The following is a 24,575-nucleotide window of genomic DNA, read 5'->3' as shown; positions in this document are numbered from 1 at the left end:
CTTACAGATAATGTCCCAGACACTACCATCATCCTGCCGGTGGGACACGACAGACCCAGCAGAGGTGGTGGCACAGCGGTATACAGTCGGGAGGGAGTTGCCATGGGAGTCCTCAACATCGACTCCGGACCCCACGAGGACTCATGGCATCAGGTCAAACGTGGGTAAGGAAATCTGCTGATTATGAGGTTCTACTACCCCCTCAGTTGATGAATCAGTGCTCCTCCATGTTGAACACCACTTGGAGAAGGTACTGAGGGTGACAAGGGCACAGGATGTACTCTGGGTGGGGGACTTCAAATGTCCATCATTAAGTGCAGCTCAGTAGCACCACTACTGACTGAGCTGGCTAAGTTCTAAAGGACATAGCTGCTAGGTTGAGTCTGCAGCAGGTGGTCAGGGAATAAATAAAGGATTTGGAAGGAGTTGAAAACAAGGATGAGAATGACTGGGATCCAGTGTAGGTCAGTAAGCATGGGAAAAACGTACTTGACCTCATCCCCACCAACCTGCCTGCCACAGATGCATCTGTCCATGACAGTATCGGGAGGAGTGACCACCGCACACAGTCGTTGTGGAGACAAAGTCCAGACTTCACATTGAGAATATCCTCCATCATGTTTTGTGGTACGAATGGGATAGATTTCAAACAGATCTAGCAACTCAAGACTGGACATCCATGAGGCGCTGTGGGCCATCGGAGCAGCAGAATTGTATGCGAACATAATCTGTAACCTCATGGCCCAGCATATCCCCCACTCTACCATTACCACTAAGCAAGGGATCAATCCTAGTTCATTGAGGAGTGTAGGAGGGCATGCCAGAAGCAGCACTAGGCATACCTAAAAATGAGGTGTCAACCTGGTGAAGCTATAACACAGGACTACTTGCATGCCAAGCACAAGTGATAGACAAAGCTAAGTGATTCCACAACCAACGGATCAAATTTAAGCTTTGCAGTCCTGCCGCAGTTGTGAATGGTGGAGGAAAATTAAACAACTTGCTGGAGGAGGCTCCACAAATATCCCCATGCTCAATGATGGGGGAGCCCAGCACATCAATGCAAAGGATAAGGCATTTGCTCCAATCTTCAGCCAGAAGTGCCAAGTGGATGATCCATCTCAGACTCCTCCAGAGGTCCCCAACATCATAGATGCCAGTCTTCAGCCAATTTGATTCACTCCACATGATATCAAGAAACGGCTGAAGGCACTGGATACTGCAAAGGCTATGGGCCCTGACAATAATCTAGCAATAGTAGTGAAGACCTGTGCTCCAGAACTTTCCATACGCCTAGCCAAGCTGTTCCAGCACAGCTACAACACTGGCATCGACCCAGCTACATGAGAAATTATCCAGGTATGTCCTTTACACAGAAAGCAGGACAAATCCAACCCAGTAAATTACCTCTTCAGTTTACTCTTGATCAGTAAAGTAATAAAAGTGCTATCAAGCAACACTTGCTTGGCAATAATCTGCTCACTGACACTCAGTTTGGGTTCCATTGGGGCCACTCAGCTCCTGACCTCATTACAGCCTTGGTTCAAACATGAACAGAAGAGCTGAACACCCGAGGTGAGGGGAGAGCATTTGGCCGAGTGTGGCATCAAGGGGCCCTAGCAAAACTGGAGTCGACAGGAATCAAGAGAAAACTCTGTGCTGGTTGGAGTCATACCTAGCACAAAGGAGGGTGGTTGTGGTGTTTGGAGGTCAATCCCCTCAGCTCCAGGGCATCACTAAAGGAGTTCCTCAGGGTAGTGTCCGAGGCCCAATCACCTTCAGCTGCTTCATCAATACCTTCCTTCCATCATAAGGTCCGAAGTGGGGATGCTTGCTGATGACTGTACAATGTTCAGCACCATTGGCAACTCCTCAGATACTGAAGCAGTCCATGTCCAAATGCAGCAAGACCTGGACAATATCCAGTCTTGGGCTGACAAGTGGCAAGTAACATTCATGCCAGGCAATGATTGTCTCCAATAAGAGAGAAACTAACCATCGCCCCTTGATGTTCAATGGCATTATCATCGCTGACTCCCCCACTTTCAACATCCTAGTAGATGCCATTGACCAGAAACTGAACTGGAATAGCCATATAAATACTGTAGCTACAAGAGCAGGTCAGAGGCTAGAAATCCTGTGGGGCGAGTAACTCACCTCCCGACTCCCCAAAGCCTGTCCACCATCTACAAGGCACGAGTCAGGAGTGTGATGGAATATTCCCCACTTGCCTGGATGGGTGCAGCTCCAACAACACTCAAGAAGCTTGACACCATCCAGGACAAAGAAGCCCCACTTGATTGGCACCACATCCACAAATATTCACTCCGTCTACCACTGACACACAGTAGCAGCAGTATGTACCATCTACAAAATGCTGGAATTCACCAAGGCTCCTTTCCAAACCCATGATTACTACCATCTAGAAGGACAAGGGCAGCAAATAGATGGGAACACTACAACCTGGAAGTTCCCCTCCAAGTCACTTGCCATTCTGACTTGGAAATATATCACCGTTCCTTCACTGTCACTGGGTCAAAATATTTGCAAACAGCACTCAAGGCTCAAGGGCAACTAGGGATGGGCAACAAATGCTGGCCCAGGCAGCAAAGATGACATTCCCATGAATGAATGAATGAAAAAAAATCTCCCATCCCCTCAATCCTCTGACAAATTTGCACTCCTTTTAATTTTGGCCTCTTGAGCATTCAGAATTTTAGTCACTCCAAAACTGCCTTCAGTTGTCTGGGCCCTAAGCTCTGGAGTACCCTCCATACACCTCTTCACCTCGGTCTCCTTCAAGACACTTTAAAACCTACTTCTTTGACCAAGCTTCTGGTCATCTGACCTAACATCACCTTATGTAGCTCAGTGTCATACTTATTTTTAATAATACTTTTGTGAAGCACCTTGGGATGTTTTATTGAAGATTCTATACAAACACAAGTTGTTGTGTAGGTCTGGAGCTACATAAAGCAGAAATGATATGGACCGCACATTTCCTTCCCTAAAGGGCATTAGTGGAATCAGATGCAGTTTTTACAAAAATCTTGACAGCTTCATGGTCACTTTTACTGATACCAGCTTTTTAAAATACTGAACTCTGAAAATTCTCAAACTGCCATGGTGAGAACTGAGCTGGCATTCCCTGGATTGAGTGTGGAGTACAATCACACCACTATGCCCTCCTAAACCATTGTGACCTTATAGCCTCTGGTTTATTTTGTTAAAGAAAAGGTACACCAATTTTTTCCATTCCTCTCCTGTAGATATAACTCATGCTTGGAAACTGTTCAATGATGCTAGTGGCCCCCTCATGACTTGCACAAGTGGCTGTTTCTCATGAGTGATCCCAGAAAGGCTATTCAGCTTGTGGGGAGGGGGGAGGGCAGAATCACAGAAAAGCTTAAGGCACTCAGTTTTCAACAAGGTTCACTGGCTGGCGATCAAAAATAGGTCTCCAAGACCAATAATAATGTCCTCACACTGCTGCTATGGTTTAATCAGACTGAGAACCAAACCTGTCTGAATGGCTCAGTGCTACACTAGAGTACTTACTCACCGATTTATCAAGGAGGGGCTGGTCAGGTTCTGAACTTTCAGTCCAAGTCAGAAGGCCCGCTAGCATTGGCATTATTTCCCCCTCACAACATTTCGTAGAATTTATGAAATCATGTTCCATCTCAAATATTTCTCCGTCTCGTCCCTTTCCAAGTCTTTCTGCAAATTCAGAGTTTCAAGTCCGACAAAAAATGCTGATCACTTTTCTCAAATGGTACACAAAATTCCAAATACAGCCTCACCAGTGATTCATGCAAGATGTTAAAACTCTCAACATGTGCCCTAGGAAACAACACACTTAACCCAAGAGTGCTAAAGGCTACTACTGGATGATCAAAAATGGGATTCTAATTTTTAGGTTGGTTAACTCTTGAGGATACACCCTTTTCAGATTCACATTGCTTGAAACCCAAGAAGGTAAAGAGATATATTTAAAAAATATATAAAGCATATAGATTCCATCTTTTGGAATGTGCTAAATGCTATACACATCTAAATCCTACAAGTCATCTGATCATTAGCTATTAATACATCAATATAAAGGATTTCAGTTAGTTCCTAGGACACAACACCAACAAGTATTTATATAGTGACTTGAAGGTAATAGAATGTTCCAAGTTGCCTCACCACAGCGTTATGAAGCAACACAGACTTACTCCAAGAAAAAGAAATTCGTCGTGAATTCTTAGAACCTTGCATGAGAACACTTGTACTTAAAACTTGAGTGCTACTGCTTAAACTGTCACTCTCAGTCACTGTCATATGGAGGATCACCCAACACTTGTTTGAGAAACAGAAACCTCTTTGCAAATAGTGACCAATAATTGCAGTGATTTTTATCCCACTATACATTACTGCAAACAATCTTTCATCTTTTAATACTGGAACTTTATAATCAGCCCTTAAATCATTCCTTTCTAATCTATATTAGACAGCATTCCCTAGGTAATTGACAACAGGTTCCTTCTTCCAATCCCAGCCCCAGCCGTGTATTCACTATACCCCCTGACCTTCCCCTCTCCGATGCTGAACGTTCAGTGCTCAGCAAAGGACTTAGTTTCATACCCCTACGCCAGTTTCATACCCCTACGCCCTCACCTTAATGAATTTCGGGCTCGGCACGATGCTGAACTCTTCTTCCACCGTCTTCGTCTCTGGGCTCACTTCTTTGGGCAGGAGTCCTCTCCCCGTTTAACGGATCCTTTCACCCACCTCCAATATTCTCCCTCCACCTGGACCCCTCCTTCTGGATTCTTACCTTCTCTTGATCTTTTCATTGAGAACTGTCGGCGCGACATTAGTCGTCTCAATTTCTCTGCTCCTCTCACCCATTCTAATCTCTCTCTCGCTGAACTTACTGCACTCCATTCTCTCAGGTCCAACCCTGACATTGTCATCAAACCCGCTGACAAGGGTGGTGCTGTTGTTGTCTGGCGCACTGACGTCTATCTCACGGAGGCTGAGCGTCAACTCACAGACACTTCCTCCTACCTCTCCCTGGACCATGACCCCACCACTGAACATCAAGCCATTGTTTCCAGGACTGTCACTGACCTCATCTTCTCTGGGGATCTTCCTCCCACAGCTTTCAACCTGATAGTCGCCCAACCTCGGACGGCCCGCTTCTAGCTCCTACCCAAAATCCACAAACAGAACTGTCCCGGTAGACCGATCGTGTCAGCTTGCTCCTGCCCCACAGAACTCATTTCTCGTTATCTTGACTCCCTTCTCTCTCCCCTTGTCCAGTCCCTCCCCACCTACATCCGTGATTCCTCTGACACCTTACGTTACATCAACAATTTCCAGTTCCCTGGCCCCAACCGCTTCCTCTTCACCATGGACGTCCAATCCCTCTACACCTCCATCCCCCACCACGATGGTCTGAGGGCCCTTAGTTTCTTCCTCGAACAGAGGCCCGAACAATCCCCATTCACCACTATTCTCCTCCATCTGGCTGAACTTGTTCTCACTCTGAACAATTTCTCCTTCAACTCCTCTCACTTCCTCCAAATAAAAGGTGTGGCTATGAGTACCCGCATGGGCCACAGCTATGCCTGTCTCTTTATGGGTTATGTGGAACATTCCTTGATCCAGTCCTACTCCGGCCCCCTTCCACAACTCTTTCTCCGGTACATCGATGATTACCTCGGTGCTGCTTCGTGCTCTCGTCAGGACTTGGAAAAATTTATTAATTTTGCTTCCAATCTCCACCCCTCCATCATTTTCACGTGGTCCATCTCTGACACTTCCCTTCCCTTCCTTGACCTCGCTGTCTCAATCTCTGGTGATAGACTGTCCACCAATATCCATTACAAGCCTACCGACTCCCACAGCTACCTCGACTACAGGTCCTCACACCCCACTTCCTGTAAGGACTCCATCCCATTCTCTCAGTTCCTTCGCCTCCGTCGCATCTGTTCCGATGATGCTACCTTCAAAAACAGTTCCTCTGACATGTCCTCCTTCTTTCTTAACCGAGGTTTTCCACCCACGGTCGTTGACAGGGCCCTCAACCATGTCCGGCCCATCTCCCGCGCATCCGCCCTCACGCCTTCTCCTCCCTCCCAGAAACATGATAGGGTCCCCCTTGTCCTCGCTTATCACCCCACTAGCCTCTGCATTCAAAGGATCATCCTCTGCCATTTCCGCCAACTCCAGCATGATGCCACTACCAAACACATCTTCCCTTCACCCCCACTGTCGGCATTCCATAGGGATCGTTCCCTCCAGGACACCCTGGTCCACTCTTCCATCACCCCCTACTCCCCAACCCCCACCTATGGCACCACCCCATGCCCACGCAAAAGATGTAACACCTGCCCCTTCACTTCCACTCTCCTCACCGTCCAAGGGCCCAAACACTCCTTTCAAGTGAAGCAACATTTCACTTGCATTTCCCCCAACTTAGTCTACTGCATTCGTTGCTCCCAATGCGGTCTCCTCTACATTGGAGAGACCAAACGTAAACTGGGCGCCCGCTTTGCAGAACACCTGCGGTCTGTCCGCAAGAATGACCCAAACCTCCCTGTCGCTTGCCATTTCAACACTCCACCCTGCTCTCTTGCCCACATGTCTGTCCTTGGCTTGCTGCATTGTTCCAGTGAAGCCCAACGCAAACTGGAGGAACAACACCTCATCTTCCGACTAGGCACTTTACAGCCTTCCGGACTGAATATTGAATTCAACAACTTTAGGTCTTGACCTCCCCCCTCCATCCCCACCCTTTCTGTTTCTTCCCCCTTCCTTTTGTTTTTTTCCAATAAATTATATAGATTTTTCTTTTTCCCACCTATTTCCATTATTTTAAAATATTTTTAAATCTTTTATGCTCCCCCCACCTCCACTCGAGCTATACCTTGATTGTCCTACCATCCATTCTTAATTAGCACATTCGTTTAGATAATATCACCAACTTCGACACCTATGTGTTCTTTTGTTCTGCTGCCTGTGACATCTTTTGATGATCTGCTTCTATCACTGCATTTGCCTACAACCACACCACCCCCCTCCACTTCTCTCCCCCCACCCAACCCCACCTCCCCCCCACCACCTTAAACCAGCTTATATTTCACCCCTTCCTGGGATTCGCCTAGTTCTGTCAAAGGGTCATGAGGACTCGAAACGTCAACTCTTTTCTTATCCGCCAATGCTGCCAGACCTGCTGAGTTTTTCCAGGTAATTTTGTTTTTGTTTTCCTTCTTAATAACTGCCACTAATAAACTAACCTGTGCTGATCTTTATAAATGTCATCTGTCATATCAATACAAGTGCAAATAGACAAAACACCTCCACATAAAACGAAAGACACCAGAAATTATGCAAAACAAACATGGACGCTGCATTTTTTGCCCCACTTTGCTGAGGTTTTCAGTTAGGAATCTACATTTGAATCAAATGTTCCACATTTGAACAGTCACCATTATTACCTTCCACCAAGTGGTTTTCTTTGCAAAGTCATAGGCTACTACCTGTGTTAAGAAGCTAGATAAAGTCTTTCCTTTAATAGTTCATGACAGAGGCAGAAAACTTTAAACCAAAGATATTTTACATGTGTGACATCTGCAATACAATTAGATCACACAATGACAGACGATTAAAGAAATCAGGGCATTATTAACACACCCCTAGAGAAAAACTGGATTGTTACAGGAAGTAGTCAAGAATCCACCCAAGCAGTAATACTGAACCCAACATTAAGCAATAAGAAATGAGTACTGAGTAGGAACCCAAAGGTCATTAAATAACCAAGCAATTTGTAGTTAGTACCCAAAAACGACAAGCCCCAACTGCTTCACAATTTTTTCTTAAAATTCATTCTTAGAACATAAGCATCCCTGGCACGGCCAGCATTACTTACTCATCCCTAATTGCCCTTAAGGAGATAGTGGTTCTTGAATTTGTCCATGTGTGGTAGGTAGAGAATTGGACTTTCAAATGGCATTTGATCAAGTACTACGTAATAGGCTTGCCAGAATAAGTGAAGCCCATGGGATTAAAGGGGAAGTGGCAGAATAGATACTTATGCTGAGAGTAATAGTGAACTTTTCAGACTGGAATGAAGCATAACAGTATTCACCACAGGTCAGAGCTGCTTTTGATATAAATATTAATGATTAGATGGAGAGGCCAAAAGTTTCAAAGCTTACAGGTGACAAAATTCAATTGTAGTAAATGTCAGAAGGAACTAGATAGACTGGTGGAAAGGGCAAACACATCGCAGATGATATTTAGTGCAGGCAAGTGTGATGTGATGCATTTAAGATGGAGGAACGAGGAGAAGCAATAGAAAAACAATTTTAAAGTGAATATAAGAACTGAGGCATGAGAGTGCATGTTCGCAAAGCACATACAAAGGGCTGAATTTTGCCCTCAGGCAGGCAGGCCCAGGAGCAGCTGTGAAACCAACCACAGCCCTAAATAGGGCCCTAACTGCGATTTCACACTAGCAGGCCAACTAAGGCCCGCCAGTGTAAAACGCTTTTAGTCACTAACCAGGAAGGGCCAAGCGGGGGCAGGGGCCTGTTAGCCACCAGGTCCAATGGCGACCCGGCGGGCAGTATAAAGGCGGCCCAGAAAGGCTGTCGGGAGGATGTCTGGCTGCCGTTCTGACAATGCACTCGAGTGCGGCAGCAAAAGCCAAGCAGGAGAGCAGGGCAGGTGGGCACTTGGCCCCCACTTTTTCCACGAGTGCCTCGCCATCCTGCTGGAGGAGGTGACTGCCAGGAGGGACACCCCTGTCTCCAGGGATAGGAAGAGGCGGCGGCCACCGTACCTCACCAAGGGGCCATGGGAACAGGTAGCAGCCCGGGTGACAAGCCATGATGTGGCGTGGCACACATGGGTGCAGTACCAGAAGCACTTCAATGGCCTGCTGCGCTGAAGAAGGGTGAGTGCCATGTTGGCATGGGTCAGTGTCCAGAAGTGTTAAGGTTCAACCATCCCCCATGGACCTCAGCAGTGCTACAGTCCGAGTGCCACTGTCAGTGCTGACCCAAGGAGATGGCCACTGGCTGCTTGGACTAAGTGCCTTGCGGCTCAAGGGCCAGCACTCGGATGTGCCCTGTGAGGTGTTCCTCAGCTGGGGTTGGCCAGGTTGCAATGGCGCCACAGGTAGAGAGTGGACTTATCAATGCTTCTCTATCCTTTCATGAGAAGACAAGCCATAACCAAGCAGAGAAGGCACCGACATGTGGAGGCCCACCCAACCAGCTGCTGCTCTCCTGGTTCGAGCAGGGTGCCCTTGAGCTGGAGAGCCAGCACGCTCCCCATGCAACCAGGTGTGGAGAGGCAGGGGTGCCTCTCAGGGCACAGCACACAGAGGTGAGACGTTCGGATTATGCAGTCTCCTCACTGATGTGAGCCTCGAACCTGGCGTCTCCATTGATCGGTGGAAGATGATGGCACTGTGATACAGATCTCTGTTGTCTCACCATGGTGCCTGGCATGCGCAGTGACAGTATGATGACTTTAACTAATGATCTCGTTCTTCTCCCTTTTAGGCTTGCCAGCAGGCATCCCATCCAGACCCGGAAGGGCCACCCCAACGCCAGAGGACCACTGGGCATCACTGTCACCTGTGTCACACCCGCTCTCTGAAGCAGGCACCAGTGCAGATACCTGCACCTCGGTGGGCATTAGTTCAGCAGCTAGTATCTCAACACACATTGGTGAGTACGCTTCACACTCACTTATCATGCAGAGTGCACCCAGGGCTCCCACAGTCAGAGGAATGCTGGGGACCAAACGATGCTCTATCTAAGGCTGATGACGAGCCTCTGGAATCGTCCAGGCAGTAGATGCTGGATGTCCAGTGAGATGTGCGGGAACATCTGGCGGAGATCCATGAGGGTCTGTGTGCCATGGTCTCCATGATGGAGGAGTCCATGCGGAGCACGAACGCTGTTGACCGTCATGGGTGAGCGCACTACCTCTTCCATTGAGAGAGTGGCAGCTCTCATGGAGAGGCAGCTCCAGGGCCAGAATGAGGGGTTCCTGGGTTGCGCTCAGACCTGCAAGCCCTCACACAGGCACTGATCTCAGCTGGTCAGTGCCCGTGTGGGAGATGGAGAGGCACCCAGTATTTCAGCTAGATGCTCATCCATCAATGGTGTGCAGGGAGGTCCACAGCGACCTTACATTGGCACACGGACTGTCGGTTATCTCTGTGGGCTCCTTTCAGGGCGCTCCGGATGACTGCAGCAGCTCCTCTGCCCCTCTACCAGTGATCGTGGCTGCTGATGAGGCTGCGGCAACTGGAGAGATACAGGCATGGCACTGGCTGCTCCCTCCCAGGCAGGGCCAGCACAGGCTCCACTGGCCAGAGAACGACCGCCAAGGTCATCAAGGCCAACAAGGCAGCAGGGTGGCTCCAATACTGGTGCCAGTGATGGGGAGCACCTAGTAATAGCACTCACAAGCATAAGTTAAAGACAACATGAGCACAAGAGGGACAGGTCATGGGTGATTTTACATTAATTTATGTTTCGTTAATGTTTACTGGTCTGGGACTTAAGACCAGAGAGGTTGATGTAAATAGTCTGTACTAGTCAAAATGATATAAACCTGGTTCAGTCATCATGGCCCGAGTATGCTTCACCTTTTTACTTCATTGGTGTGAGGAACAACAGTATGTAATGCTGGACATACATGGCTCTGAACTTAATTGTACAGGTACTGAGTGTTCTTTGTGTTCAAATGAAAGGGTCCTTTCAGACATCTGGGATGGAGGCGGCAGCCCTGGCATGCATTGAAGCTGATCTTTGGTAGCCTCGCTGAAGGAGCGTTGGGTCAAGGCATCTTTGGTGTCTCTGCCTCCTTGGAGGTTACCGAGGTCTGGCTCCACGCCCTCAGTGTTCTCCTCGCCATGCTCATCTTCGGAATCACCACTGGACTCATCATCTGTGGCCTGTGCAGCTGCTTCAAGATCATCTTCCTCCAGTGGGTCCCCTCATGCTGGCACCAGATTGTGGAGAGCACAGCATGCAACCACAATCACAGACAACTGCTTTGGGGGAGTGTTCTAGTGCTATCCCTGAACGGTCCAGGCATCAGAAGCTTATCTTAAGAAGGCTGTTGGCCCTCTCCAGCACCGCCCTTGTGGAGCCATGACTCATACTGTAATGCTTCTCTGCCTCTGTCCTTGGGTGGCAGAGAGGTGTCATGAGCCACTTCATCAACAGATAGCCCTTGTCACCCATCAGCCATCTAGCCAGTCAAGCTGGAGCACCGAAGAGCCTCAGCACCTGGAGTCTCTCAGGATGTAAGTGTCATGGGAGCTGCAAGATTACCTTGCTCACACTTGCAGAACCTTCAGCCTGTGGTCAGACACTATCTGCACGTTCATGGAGTGGAATCCCTTCCTGTTAGCAAAGGAGCCTTGACGGCCACATGTGCAGTCGATGGCACCCTGGATATGAAGGAACCCAGCAATCGCTGCAAAGCCTCTGGGCTCACTCAGCCTGGCTGTCCTCGCCCACACGGTAAAGAATAAAGGCCAGTACCCACCTGAACAGAGCATCTGTCACCAGCTTGACAACTGTGGACAGATGACTTTGAGACTCCACCAGATCCCCCACTGAGCCCTCAAAAGAGCCAGAGGCATGGAAGTTGAGGGCCACTGTGACCTTCAGAGCCACTGGCAAGGGGTATCCAACCACACAGTCGGAGCTGATCGCAGGCCAATCATCTGAAAAATGGAAGTGATGGTCTCCCTTGAGAGGCGGAGCCTCCTTCGGCATTTGACCTCAGACATATTGAGGTAGCTGCATCGCCGTCTGTAAACCCTGGCAAGATAGTGACATCTTCTGCGGTCCTTTCCACCTTGAACTACCTACTGGCCCTGCGTCTCTCCTCCCACAGGTCCCTCCTTAAAAGCTGCATGTGGCCTCCTCTCCCTTCTGCCTCTCTTCCTTCTCAGGGGAGGTGCATCCAGAAGAGACCGCAAACCCCATTACCAGGGTAAAGGAAGGCTGTCTGATACCTGGAAGGGTCCACATGGTCTGAGTCCTCCAGGGGCCTGGCAGACACCAATGAGTCCTGAAACGAGGCCTGGAAATGCTAAGAATGAAGCCCCAGACAGAGATGAGCCTGCCAAGTACCAATAAGCAACCAGTTGCAAACTATCTCCAAAACAGCCCACTACTCACACTGGCCATGCTGCTTTTTATCCTGCCCTCAAATGAGGTTTGAGGAAACGTCTCCTGGCAGCCTGCCCATTTTGCCCATGCGACGAGCAGTAAATCACTCGGGCAACAAAAATCTCAGACAATTGCATTGTTATGGGCCTTAAGTGGCCTGTGAATTAATGGCGGGTGCCCTCCGAGTGAAAGATCGCGAGTGTGCATGATGACATCGGGATACTCACCCAAAGGCATCATGCACTATTCTACTCACGCTCAGGTCGGGCACGAGCCTGCCCAAGGGAAAAACTCTGCCCAAAATAACATTAAAAGACAGATATTTAGAGTTATGCCTAGCACAAAAGAAGATAGTTGTGGTTGTTGGAGGTCAATCATCTCAGTTTCAGAACATCACTGCAGGAGTTCCTCAGGGTAATGTCCTGCTGCTCCATCAATGACCTTCCTTCCATCATAAGGTCAGAAGTGGGGATGTTCGCTGATGATTGTACAATGTTCAGCACCATTCGCAACTCCTCGGGTACTGTAGCAGTCCATGCCCAAATGTAGCAAGTCCTGGACGATATCGAGGCTTGGGCTGACAACTGGCATGTAACATTCATGCCACAGAAGTGCCAGGCAATGACAAGAGAGAATCTAGCCATCGCCCCATGACATTCAATGGCATTACTACTGCTGAATCCCCCACTATCAACCTCCTGGGGTTACCACTGAACAGGAACCGAACTGGACTAGCCATATAAATACTCTGGCTACAAGAGATCAGAGACTAGGAATCATGTGGCGAGTAATACCTCCTGCCCACCCAAAGCCTTTCCACCATCTACAAGGCATAAGTCAGGAGAGTGACACAATGCTCTCCACTTGCCTAGATAAGTGCAACTCCAATAGCACTCAAGAAGATCAACACCATCCAGGAGAAAGTAGCCTGCTCGATTGGCACCCAATCCACAAACATTCTCTCCCTCCACCATCAACGCAACAATGTCCCCCATCGACAAAATGCACTGCAGAAACTCACCATCATTCCTTAGACAGCACCTTCGAAACTCACAACCGCTACCATCTAGAAGGACAAGGGCTGCAGACACATAGGAACACCACCAACTAGAAGTTCCCTCCAAGCCACACACCCTCCTGACTTGGAAATATATTGCCGCTCCTTCACTGTCATTGGGTCAAAATCCTGGAACTCCCTCCCTAACAGCAGTGTGGGGTGTACCTACACCACATGGACTGCAGCGGTTCAAGAAGGCAGCTCACCATCACCTTCTCAAGGGTAATTAGGGATGGGCAATAACTGCTGAGCTAGCCACCCACATCCCATGAATGAATTTTTTAAAAAGTGAACTGAATTGGCTGAAGACTGGGGTTTTTTAATGCTAGGGACCTCAGGGGGTGGCAGAGATGGATTTTCTGGTGGAGAACAGTTGCATATGTTTCAGTCGCATTTTGCACAGATGTGCTGAGTTACCCAAACATTGAGGATCGGGATATTTGTGGAGCCTCCTCCTGTTAGTTTAATTGTTCACCACTATTCACAAGAGGATGTGGAGAACTGCAGAGCTTTCATCTGATCCACTCATTGTTGGATCTCTTGGCATCGGCTATTGCATGCTGCTTTTGTTTTTGCATGTAACTTTACCATATTGACGCTTCATTTATTGGTATTCCTGGTGCTGCCCCGGCATGATCTCCTGCATTCCTCATTGAGCTAGGGTTGATCATTACTTCGATGTCTTTCAGGACGATTATTGTAAGCTCCTTCTTTTGCCTGGTCAGGGACCTTCTTCAGTAAGTGATTATTTTCCAGTGCAAGTCACTCTCAGACCCACTATTAGATCTTGTACTTTGCTTTATTTTCCATTCTTTTACCTGATCTTGCCAGTCCTTGCATGTCACTTCTTGGCCATCATCTTGAACATTTAACCAATATTTAAATTTTCCAGTAACTTCTCCTGCATGTCCCACAATAATCCATTCACTGGACTCCACTCAGAAATTTAGCTGGAGTCCCAAGTCTGGTCCCTATCCATTTCTTCATGACTTTATCTACAATCACCCTTCTGCCCTTCCCATGTACTACTGTTGAAAGACAAAATCTGGTTGCCATGTCCAAAATGTAAAATGAAAAATATTTCTTAGATCCATGGCAACTGCCCCATTAAAGTTGTAATCTTTGACAAGGGTGAGCAAATTGTCTGTGCAGCTTGAAGACAATTTGTTTCTTTTCTCCCTGATTACTACTTGATGACATTATTACTTCTCTAATACTGTGATTACAGATGCCAGGCTTTGTTAGAGGTATATAATAATGCCCTGATTGGAAAGTCAGTGGATCAGCGTTTTACCCAAAATCAATTGCTTTATTATGCTCCATGTCCAGTTTCATTTATGCCTTTTCATGGGAGGCTTAGTTAATAGCAAAAGTATCTCACTAGAGACCACATCAGTATTAATACAGTGGCTTACTATCCTCTCTACTGAGTAAATCTAGGTAATATTTTAGCCGATCTGTTCCACATACTGTCAAGGTGCACCTACTAAGACCGTATTGTTAAATGAATCCAGGACTAATATACTAATTACCAGACTAAAGCTTCCTGTGACGAGTACAATTCCTTCAGACTAATCGTTATCATCTTCAGCCTCCAAATTCTGTGCCAAGCATCACTCCAAGAGCCCCATTGTTCCACTTTGGGCAGTTAATTGCATTACGATATTTTCAGTCACATCTGAAGCACCTGTTAACTGTTCCCTGGGCACTCCTGGGATTCATTCACCTACTATTGCTGCTCCAATCCTGTTGTCTGTTGTGGTATCCAGGTTTGCTAAAAGTGCTTTCATTCTCATTCCTTTTGTCTGTCACTCTTCTTTTGTGCTGGTGCCTGTGTCCAGTATCTGGACGATCTGGAAATACCACAACCATAGAGTCCCCCAACTTTTGTGGCACTGTAGAATCTCCCATTTGTACCACAAGGCTACTGGAAATGACGGCTTCCCCTGGATTTTTTTCCAACGCAGCAGACATATGCTCCAGAAGGGAGTCTCTTTCTGAGAAATGAACCCAGTTAAGACCAGGAATCTGTCAATAAGCGACACCGCAGCACAAATCTGCAATTCGAATGCAAGAACTGAACAAAGGATCACCAAATTCAATTTATGCGATCTTTCATGTAGTCTATTAATGTCCATGATATATTCCTCCAATGGAATGGCCAGCCACCTTGCAAAATCTCTGTCCACGGCTCGTAAACATCAACTAGATCGTTTTCCTGGTACATTTCATCCATGAAACCTCAGAAGAGCCAAACCTTCCTCAGTATCCAACTGATGGGCTTCCAGCTCACAAAATACTTTTCTAATTTTAGGCAGTGACAATGCCAGGGACATACCTTGTTTCCTCTTTGGAGGCTGGGCGGGGAGGTGGTGAAAACATAACCCCTTCACACATTCGCTTCATTCTTCCACAAGATTCAGACTCCAAGAACATCAGTGGGTATTCATGCTCTGACAATTTACATTCGCTTTCAGCCAGTCTTCACAAAAGCTAAATCGGACTGCAATCCTCCTTTTAAAGATTCTTTCGAATCTTCACCTGTAGGCAACCATTCTCTGTTACGATGCAAAACTTTTTATAGCCAGTTGGTGACAGAGACCAAAAGTCAATCTTTACTCTGTTTTAAAGTCATTTGGAAAGTTAAACATTACAAATTTGTAGCTCATAGCCGTACAACAACCACACTAGTGACAATAAGCATCCCTTCATATTTGCGCAGGTAATTATCGAATGAGTGTCCCCAATGCTCCCCCACCCCCACCAACTTTTAGATTCAACCTTCATTTATACAATTAACACTGTATAGGAAGCCAGATAGCAAGGAAAGATTTGAAGGATAATTAAATAGATATTTGAGAGGCAAGAGTTTTTGGAACTGGACAGATCTGTCATCCTACATCGTTCTTTTCAAATACAATATTGGATGTCCAGGGTCTCAGTGATGTCAGTGCTCTAGATACGCACCTGTTGTGGTGCTGCCACTTGCTGTACCACAGCAGCCTGCACAGATGGTGGACCGGCAGCGGATGTCCGCAGGGTCACAGTCGATGCCGAGTCGGATGCACCCTCTGAACTCTGCATGCTAGTTTCTGTGAAAAGACAAACAAGGCATTAGTCTGAGAAAGATTGCAGCTGTTTTCAGACTATCCATGCAGTAGTGGCACAGAACTACTGAGATCTGTGGTCAGTTACAGGCCAGAGACTAATTCTGTACAATAAAACATTAAATACATATTGTAGCTTTTTTCATGATTTCAACATTGATTTGTAATTCAGCAGACTGCCAAGTGATTACGAAGCTTGAAAGTAACAACTTCATTTTTAAAGCTTCTTTCACAATTTAGGATGCCATAAAGCATACAAACATTGATAGAACGAATTATGACTAGGCTACTTGGCCCTTTGAGCCTGCTCCGCCATTCAATAAGATCATGGCTGATCTGATTGTAACCTCAAACCTACATTCCTGCCTACCCCTGATAACTTTTCACCCCCCTTGTTAATCAAGAATCTATCTTAGCCCCATCTTAAAAATCTTCAAAGACTCTGCTTCGATGCCTTTTGAGGAAGAATTCCAAACACTCATGTCCCTCAAAAAATTTCTCCTCATCTGTGTCTTAAATGATTGATCCCTTATTTTTAACCGTGACCTCTAGTTCTAAATTCTCCCACAAGAGGAAACATCCTCTCCACATCCACCCTATCAAGAGTCCTCAGGATCTTAAGGTTTCAATCAAGTCACCTCTTACTCTTCTAAATTCCAGCGGAAACAAGCCTAGTCTGTCCAGCCTTTCCTCATAAGGTAAACCCCCATTCCAGGTACTAGTCTAGTAAACCTTCTCAGAACACATTTACATATTTCCTTAAGACAAGGAGACCAATACTGTACACAATACTCCAGATGTGGTCTCACCAGTGCCCTGCACAACTGAAGCATAACCTCCCTACCTTTGTAATCAATTCCTCTCACAATAAATGATAACATTCTATTAGCTTTCCTAATTACTTGCTTTACTTGCATACTGGCCTTGAGATTCATGCACTAGGACGCCCAAGCCCCTCTGAATCTCAGAGCTCTGCAATCTCTCACCATCGAATTTTTTTATTCTTTCTGCCAAAACGGGCCATTCCACATTTGCCAGATCCTTGCCGACTCACTTAACCCATTTCCCTTTGTAGCCTCCTTATGTCCTCTTCACAACTTACTTTCCTACTTAGCTTTGTGTCATCAGCAAATTTCACAATCTTACCTTCGATCCCTTCATCCAAGTCATTTATATGAATTGTAAGAAGTTCAGGCCCGAGCACTGATCCCTGTGGCACACCACTTGTTATACACTGCCAACCAAAAAAGTCCTACTTTGTGTCCTGTGAACTAACCAATCTTCTATTCATGCCAATATATTATCCCAACACCATGAGCTTTCATTTTCCGCAATAACCTTTGATGTGGCAACTTATCAAATGCCTTCTGGGAATCAGTACATCCGCTGGTTCCCCTTTATCCATAGCACGTGACTCCTTCAAAGAATAAACTGGTCAAACATGACTTCCCTGTCACAAAACCATGTTGACTCTGCTCAATTGCCTTTAATTTTTTAGTGCCCAGCAATAATATATTTAATAATAGCTTCTAACATTTTCCCAATGACAGATGTTAAGCTAACTGGCCTGTAGTTTCCTGCTTTGGCTCCCTCCCTTTTTGAATAGAAGAATTGCATCTGCTATTTTCCAATCTAATGGAACCTTCCCCAAATCTAGGGAATTTTGGAAAATTAAAACCAAAGCAACAACTATCTCACTAGCCACTTCTTTCAATATCCTAGGATGGAGCTCATCCAGACCTATGGATCTGTCAGCCTGCACCCCCAACAATTTACTTCTTACCATTTCCCTGGTGATTGTAATTTTTCCAGAGTTCCTCCCTCCCTTCCATTTCCTGATTTGACAGTTATTTCTGGGATGTTACTTGCATCTCTATAGTGAAAACCAAATGCAAAATACCGGTTCAATTCATCTGCTCTTCTTCCTACTTTCCATTATCAATTCCCCAGATGCACTTGCTATAGGACCAACACTCCCTTGGTTAACTCTTTTCATTTTCAAATATCTATTGAAACCCTTACTATGTATTTATTTTTCTAGCTAGCTTCCTCTTATACTCCAATTTTTCCCTCCTTAATCTTTTTGTCATTCTTTGCTGTTCTTTATATTCTGTCTAATGTTCTGACCTACGCTGCTTTATGCAGATGTTTTTTTCTTTAATTTTGAAATTATCTTTAATTTTTTTAGTTAACCGCAGATCATGAGTCCTTCCCTTGGAATTTTTCCTCCTCATTGGAATAAAAATTCCAGTGTATTCTGAAATATCCCTTTAAATGTCTGTCACTGCATCTCTGTTGACCTATCCCTTAACCTCATTTGCCACTTCACATTAGCTACCTCTGCTTTCATGCTCTCATAATTACCCTTAATTAAGTTTAAAATATTAGTCTTTGACACAATCTTCTATCCTTTAAGATGATTGTAAAATTCAGTCACATTATGATCACTGCAAAAACAGAATTACCTGGAAAAACTCAGCAGGTCTGGCAGCATCGGCGGTGAAGAAAAGAGTTGACGTTTCGAGTCCTCATGACCCTTCAACAGAACTCAACCATCTTCAGCTGCTTCATCAATGACCTTCCTTCCATCATAAAGATGTGGAAATGTTCACTGATTGCTGATGATTGCACCATATTCAGTGCCATTCATGACTCCTCAGGTGCTGAATCAGTCCATGTCCACATAAGGTCTGATCAACTCAAGCCTGAATGTTGGCAAGTAACATTCACTCCACATTAGTACCAGCAATGACCATCTCGTACGAGAGAGAATCTAACTACCTCCCCTTCAATTTGAAAAGGCATGACCAACATCTTGGGCGTTACCATTGACCAGAAACTGAACCGGACCAGCCACAGCAATACTGTGGCTACAAAAGTAGGTCAGAGGCTGGGAATTCTGCAGCAAGTAACTCACCTCCTGACTCCCCAAAGCCTGTCCACCATCTACAAGGCACAAGTCAGGAGTATGATGGAATACTCTCCACTTGCCTGGATAAGTGCAGCTCCCACAACACTCAAGCAGCTTGACACCATCCAGGACAAAGCAGCCACATGATTGACACCCAACTCTTACCTTAAACATTCACTCCCTCCACCCCCAACACACAGTGGCAGCAGTGTGTACCATACACAAAATGCACAGCAGCAACTGGTCAAGCCTCCAACATCACCTTTCAAACTCGCCACCTCTACCACCTAGAAGGACAAGGGGAGCAGATGGGAACACCATCACCTGAACATTCACCTGCAAATCACACACCAGCTCGAATTGGAATGATATCAGCTGTTCCTTCATCGCTCGGTCAAAATCCTGGAACTCCCTACCAAACAGCGCTGAGGCTGTAGCAGCTCAAGAAAACACCCCCTCTCCACCTTCAAGAGCAAGCAGGGGCAGGCAATAAATGCTGGCTTTGGCAACACGCCCACATCCCATGAAAAAAAATTAAAACATGATAAAATAACAAGGGAGTTGCTGACTAATCATTACAATCAATCTCTATCAATATTTCCTATTCATTCATGGTATATGGCCAGCATTTATTGCCCATCTTTAATTTCCCTCAAGGTGGTGGTGAGCTGCCTTGATCCACTGCAGTCCACATGGTGTAGATGCACCCACAGTGCCGTTATGGAGGGAGTTCCAGGATTTTGACCCAGCAACAGTGAAGGAATGTCAACATATTTCCAAGTCAGGATGGTGACTTGGAGGGAAACTTCCAGGTGGTGGTGTTCCCATGTGTCTGATGCCCTTGCCCTTCTAGATGATAGTGGTCATGGGTTTAGAAGTTGTTGCCGTAGGAGCCTTGGTGAATTCCTGCAGTGCATCTTGTAGATGATACACACTGCTGCTACTGTGCATTGGTGGTGGAGGGAGTTAATGTTTGTGGATAGGATGCCAATCAAGCGGGCTGCTTTGTCCTGGATGGTGTCAAGCTTCATGAGTGTTGTTGGAGCTGCACTCATCCAGGCAAGTGGGGAGTATTCCATCATACTCCTGACTTGCACCTTGTGGAGAGGCTTTGGGGAGTCAGGTGGCAGGATTCCTAGCATCTGACCTGCTATTGCAGCCAAAGTTTTTATATGGTTCGTCCAGTTCACTTTCTGGTAATGGCAACCGCCAAGATGCTGGTAGTGGGGGATTCAGTGGTGGCAATGCCACTGAATGTCAAGGGGCAATGGTTAGATTCTCTCTTGTTGGAGAAGGCACTTGTGTGGCACAAATGTTACTTACCATTTGACAGCCCAAACATAGATATTGTCCAGGTCTTACTGAAGCAGCCCATGTCCAAATGCAGCATCTGAGGAGTCACGAGTGGTGCCGAACATCATGCAGTGATCAGCAAACATACCCACTTCTGACCTTAAGATGGAAGAAAGGTCATTGATGAAGCAGAAGATGGTTGGGCCTAGGACACTACCCTGAGGAACTCCTGCAGTGATGGCCTGGAGCTGAAATGCTTGACCTCCAGCAACCACAACCTTCTTTCTTTGTGCTAGGTATGACTCCAGCCAGCAAAGTTTCCCCCTCACCACCGATTCCTATTGACTCCAGTTTTCCTAGGGCTCCTTGATGCCACACTTGGTCACATGCTGCTTGATGTCAAGGGCAGTCACTCTCACCTTACCCCTGGAGTTCAGCTCTTTTGTCCATGTTTGAACCAGGGCTGTCAGGGGGTCAGGAGCTGAGAGGTCCTGGCGGAACCTAAACTGAGCGCCAGTGAGTGGGTTATTGCTAAGGAAGTGCTGCTTGATTGCACTATTACCGGCCCCTTCCATCATTTTACTGATGATTGGGAGTAGACTGTTAGGGCGGTAACTGGCCCAGTTGGATTTGTCCTGCTTGAGTGTACAGGACATCCCTGGGCAATTTTCCACATTGCTGGGTAAGTGTCTGTGTTGTAGCTGTACTGGGACAGCTTGGCTAGAGGCACTGCAAGTCCTGGAACACAAGTCTTCAGTACTATTGCCAGGATATTGTCAGGGTCCATAGCCTTTGCAGTGTCCAACGTCTTCAGCCATTTCTTGATATCACTTGGAATGAATCGAATGAATGTGAATCTGTGATGCTGGGGATCTCAAGAGGAGGCCTAGATAGATCATCCATTCAGCACTTCTGGCTTCTGTTGCAAATGCTTCAGCCTTTTCTTTTACACTGATGCGCTGGGCTCTCCCATCATTGAGGGTGGGGATATTTATGGAGCCTTTTCTTCCCGTGAATTGTTTAATTATCCACTAATATTCACAACTGGATGTGGCAGAACTGCAGAGCTTAGATCTGATCTGTTGGTTGTAGAGTCACTTAGCTCTGTCCATCACTTGCTGCTGAGGACTACTCGCGTGCTAAACAGCCTGGTGCTGCTCCTGGCATGCCCTCCTGCACTCGTCATTGAACCAGGATTGATCCCCTGGCTTGGTAGTAATGTCAGAGTGGGGAATATGCCAGGTAATGAGGTTCCAGATTATGGCTGAGTACAATTCTGTTTCTGATGGCCCACAGCACCTTTTGGTTGTCCAGTCTTGAAATACTAGATCAATTTGAAATTTCTCCCATTTAGCATGGTGGTAGTGCCACACGACACGATGGAGAGTATCCCCATTAAGAAGACAGGACTTTGTCTCCACAAGGACTGCGTAGTGGTCATTCCTACCGATACTATGGGCAGATAAATCAAGGTGTGGAATCAATTTGAGTGGAGACAAGTAAAGCGAGGGGCAGAAAACATTTGTGGTGGGGGGGGGCATGGAGGAAAGGAGGCTTTGAATAGCTCACAGATTGTAGCTGTAGTGTACGGCGATGTATAAATCAGGAAATTAAAGGTGAATGTATTAAGGGTAATACAGTGATCATGGAGGATTTTAATCTTTGCATAGACTGGACAAACCACATTTGTAGTAATTGTGCGGGGAACAAGTTCATGCAATATGCCAAGGAACCAACTAGAAAACAGGCTATTTTGGATCTAACAGTGTGAAATGAGAATGGCTTAATTAATAACCTTTTGGTAAAGGGGCCTCTAGGGAAGAGTGATCGTATCAAAGAATTTTATATTGAGTTTGAAAATTTAGTCAAGTTGCAAAACTAGGGTATTAAACCTAAATGAAGCAAAGTGCATAGCCGTGAGAGGCAAGGTGACCAAGATAGTTTGTAAACTCTGCTGAGATGATAATAAAGAAGCAATGGCTGACATTTAAAGAATAAATACATAATTTACCAAAAATATACACTCCTTTGAGACACAAAAACCCCACAGAAAAAGTAGTCCAAACATTACTAACAAGAGTTGAAGATTGTAAACTTGATAGAATTAGATCAAAGTTGTCAAAGAGTAGTAAGCCTTACCCTAGGGCATACACATGTTCACTATACTAGTTTGTGGGATGAGGAGATTGGCCTGGCAGATTGAGCAGGCTAGGCCTATAATTCTTATAGTTTAGGAGAGGGAGTGAGTGAGCACAAGAGTGAGATGATAGAGAGAGATTAATTAATTGAAACATATACAATTCTTAAGGGGCTTGACAGGGTAGGTGCTGAGGAGATCTCTCCCTTGGCTGGAGAATCTAGAATATGGGGTCAGTCTCATAGAAACTAGGAGGAGTAGGCCATTCAGCTCTTCGAGCCTGCTCCACCATTCATTATGATCATGGCTGATCATCCAACTCAATAGCCTGCTCCCGCTTTCTCCCCAGATCCTTTGATCCCTTTCGCCCCAAGAGCTATATCTAACTCCTTCTTGAAAATATACAATGTTTTGGTCTCAACTACTTTCTGTGGTAATGAATTCCACAGGCTCACCACTCTCTGGGTGAAGAAATTTCTCCTCATCTCAGTCCTAAATAGTCTACCCCATATCCTCAGAATGTGACCCCTGGTTCTGGACTCCCCCCACCATCGGGAACATCCTTCCTGCATCTACCCTGTCAAGTCCTGTTAGAATTTTATAGATTTCTATGAGATCCCCCCTCATTCTTCTGAACTCCAGCAAATATAATCCTAGTCGACTCAATCTCTCTTCATATGTCAGTCCTGCCATCCCAGGAATCAGTCTGGTAAACCTTCGCTGCACTCCCTCTACAGCAAGTACATCTTTCCTTAGATATGGAGACCAAAACTGCACACAATATTTCAAGTGTGGTCTCACCAAGGCCCTGTACAATTGCAGCAAGACATCCATGTTCCTGTACTCGAATCCTCTGGCTATGAAGGCCAGCATACTATTTGCCTTCTTTACTGCCTACTGCACCTGCATGCTTACCTTCAGTGATTGGTGTACAAGGACACCCAGGTCTCGTTGCACATTCCCCTTTCTCAATTTACAGCCATTCAGATAATAATCTGCCTTCCTGTTTTTGCTACCAAAATGGATAACCTCACATTAATCCACATTATACTGCATCTACCATGCATTCGCCCACTCACTCAGCTTGTCCAAATCACACTGAAGCATCTCTGCATCCTCCTCACAGCTCACCCTCCCACCCAGCTTTGTGTCATCTGAATGTGTCAAAAGTGGTCAGCCATTTAGGACTAGGACAGGAGAAGTTTCTTCATTCAAAGGCTGAGTCTTTCAAATGCTCAACCACAGAGAGCTGTGGATGCTCAATCATTGAGTACAGTTAAGACAGAAGTCAACAGATTTTTGGGTACTAAGGGAATCCAGGGATATGGGGATAGTGAAGGAAGGTGGATATGAAATAAATCATCTACAATCGTAGCTGAATGGTGCAGCAGGTACAAAGGGCCAAATGGCCTACTCCATCTCCTATATCTCATGCTGTTAACCAGAAGTCTAAAGTCACCTGTTCCTCCGAAGCCTGCTACATTGCCATCATGTCCCAAATTACTCATATACTGCATTCCAAAATATTATTTTCTGAAACAAATCTCTAAATTGACAACTAACTTATTAATATACTGTTTCCTAGGTCAGTTTTGAATTTATCTCCCCCCACATTTCCCCCCATCCCCCTCCACCTCACCACCATGTACTTCATGTGTAGGTTGTGTCCTCTGGTTCAATGATGATAATTCAGGAGCCCTGAATAAAAGTAGAGTTTGCACTTTAAATGCAATGGGACATTAGGCCAGTAATGACCTCAACATGTGTACCCAACATTTAGTCAATTTTGTTGCAAAGAAAAATATCCATGGTATATGAAGGTACATAAAAGTTCAATTTGCAACCATGGCAAGTTGTGAAATTGAAAGGGGAT

The 24,575-nt window shown here is 46.0% G+C and overlaps 1 protein-coding gene across 9 annotated transcripts in view; it reads right to left on the bottom strand.

Annotated features, from left to right (window-relative positions):
• LOC121286840 (DNA-binding protein RFX2-like) overlaps nt 1-24,575 on the bottom strand; it is a 137,737-nt gene that overhangs the window by 91,005 nt on the left and 22,157 nt on the right. For 8 of the 9 annotated variants that reach the window (XM_041203947.1, XM_041203945.1, XM_041203944.1 and 5 more), the window contains one exon: nt 16,222-16,346. In XM_041203947.1, coding sequence (XP_041059881.1) covers nt 16,222-16,338 — 117 coding nt within the window. In that variant the 5' untranslated portion in view covers nt 16,339-16,346. Of the gene's footprint in view, nt 1-16,221; nt 16,349-24,575 lie in introns of those variants that run through there. The other variant, XM_041203953.1, reaches the window with a different exon arrangement.

Source organism: Carcharodon carcharias, chromosome 14 (assembly GCF_017639515.1).
Source record: "Carcharodon carcharias isolate sCarCar2 chromosome 14, sCarCar2.pri, whole genome shotgun sequence".
Taxonomy (NCBI): Eukaryota; Metazoa; Chordata; class Chondrichthyes; order Lamniformes; family Lamnidae; genus Carcharodon; species Carcharodon carcharias.
Note: the sequence above shows the minus strand (reverse complement) of the source record. Positions and strands in the feature narration are given on the sequence as shown.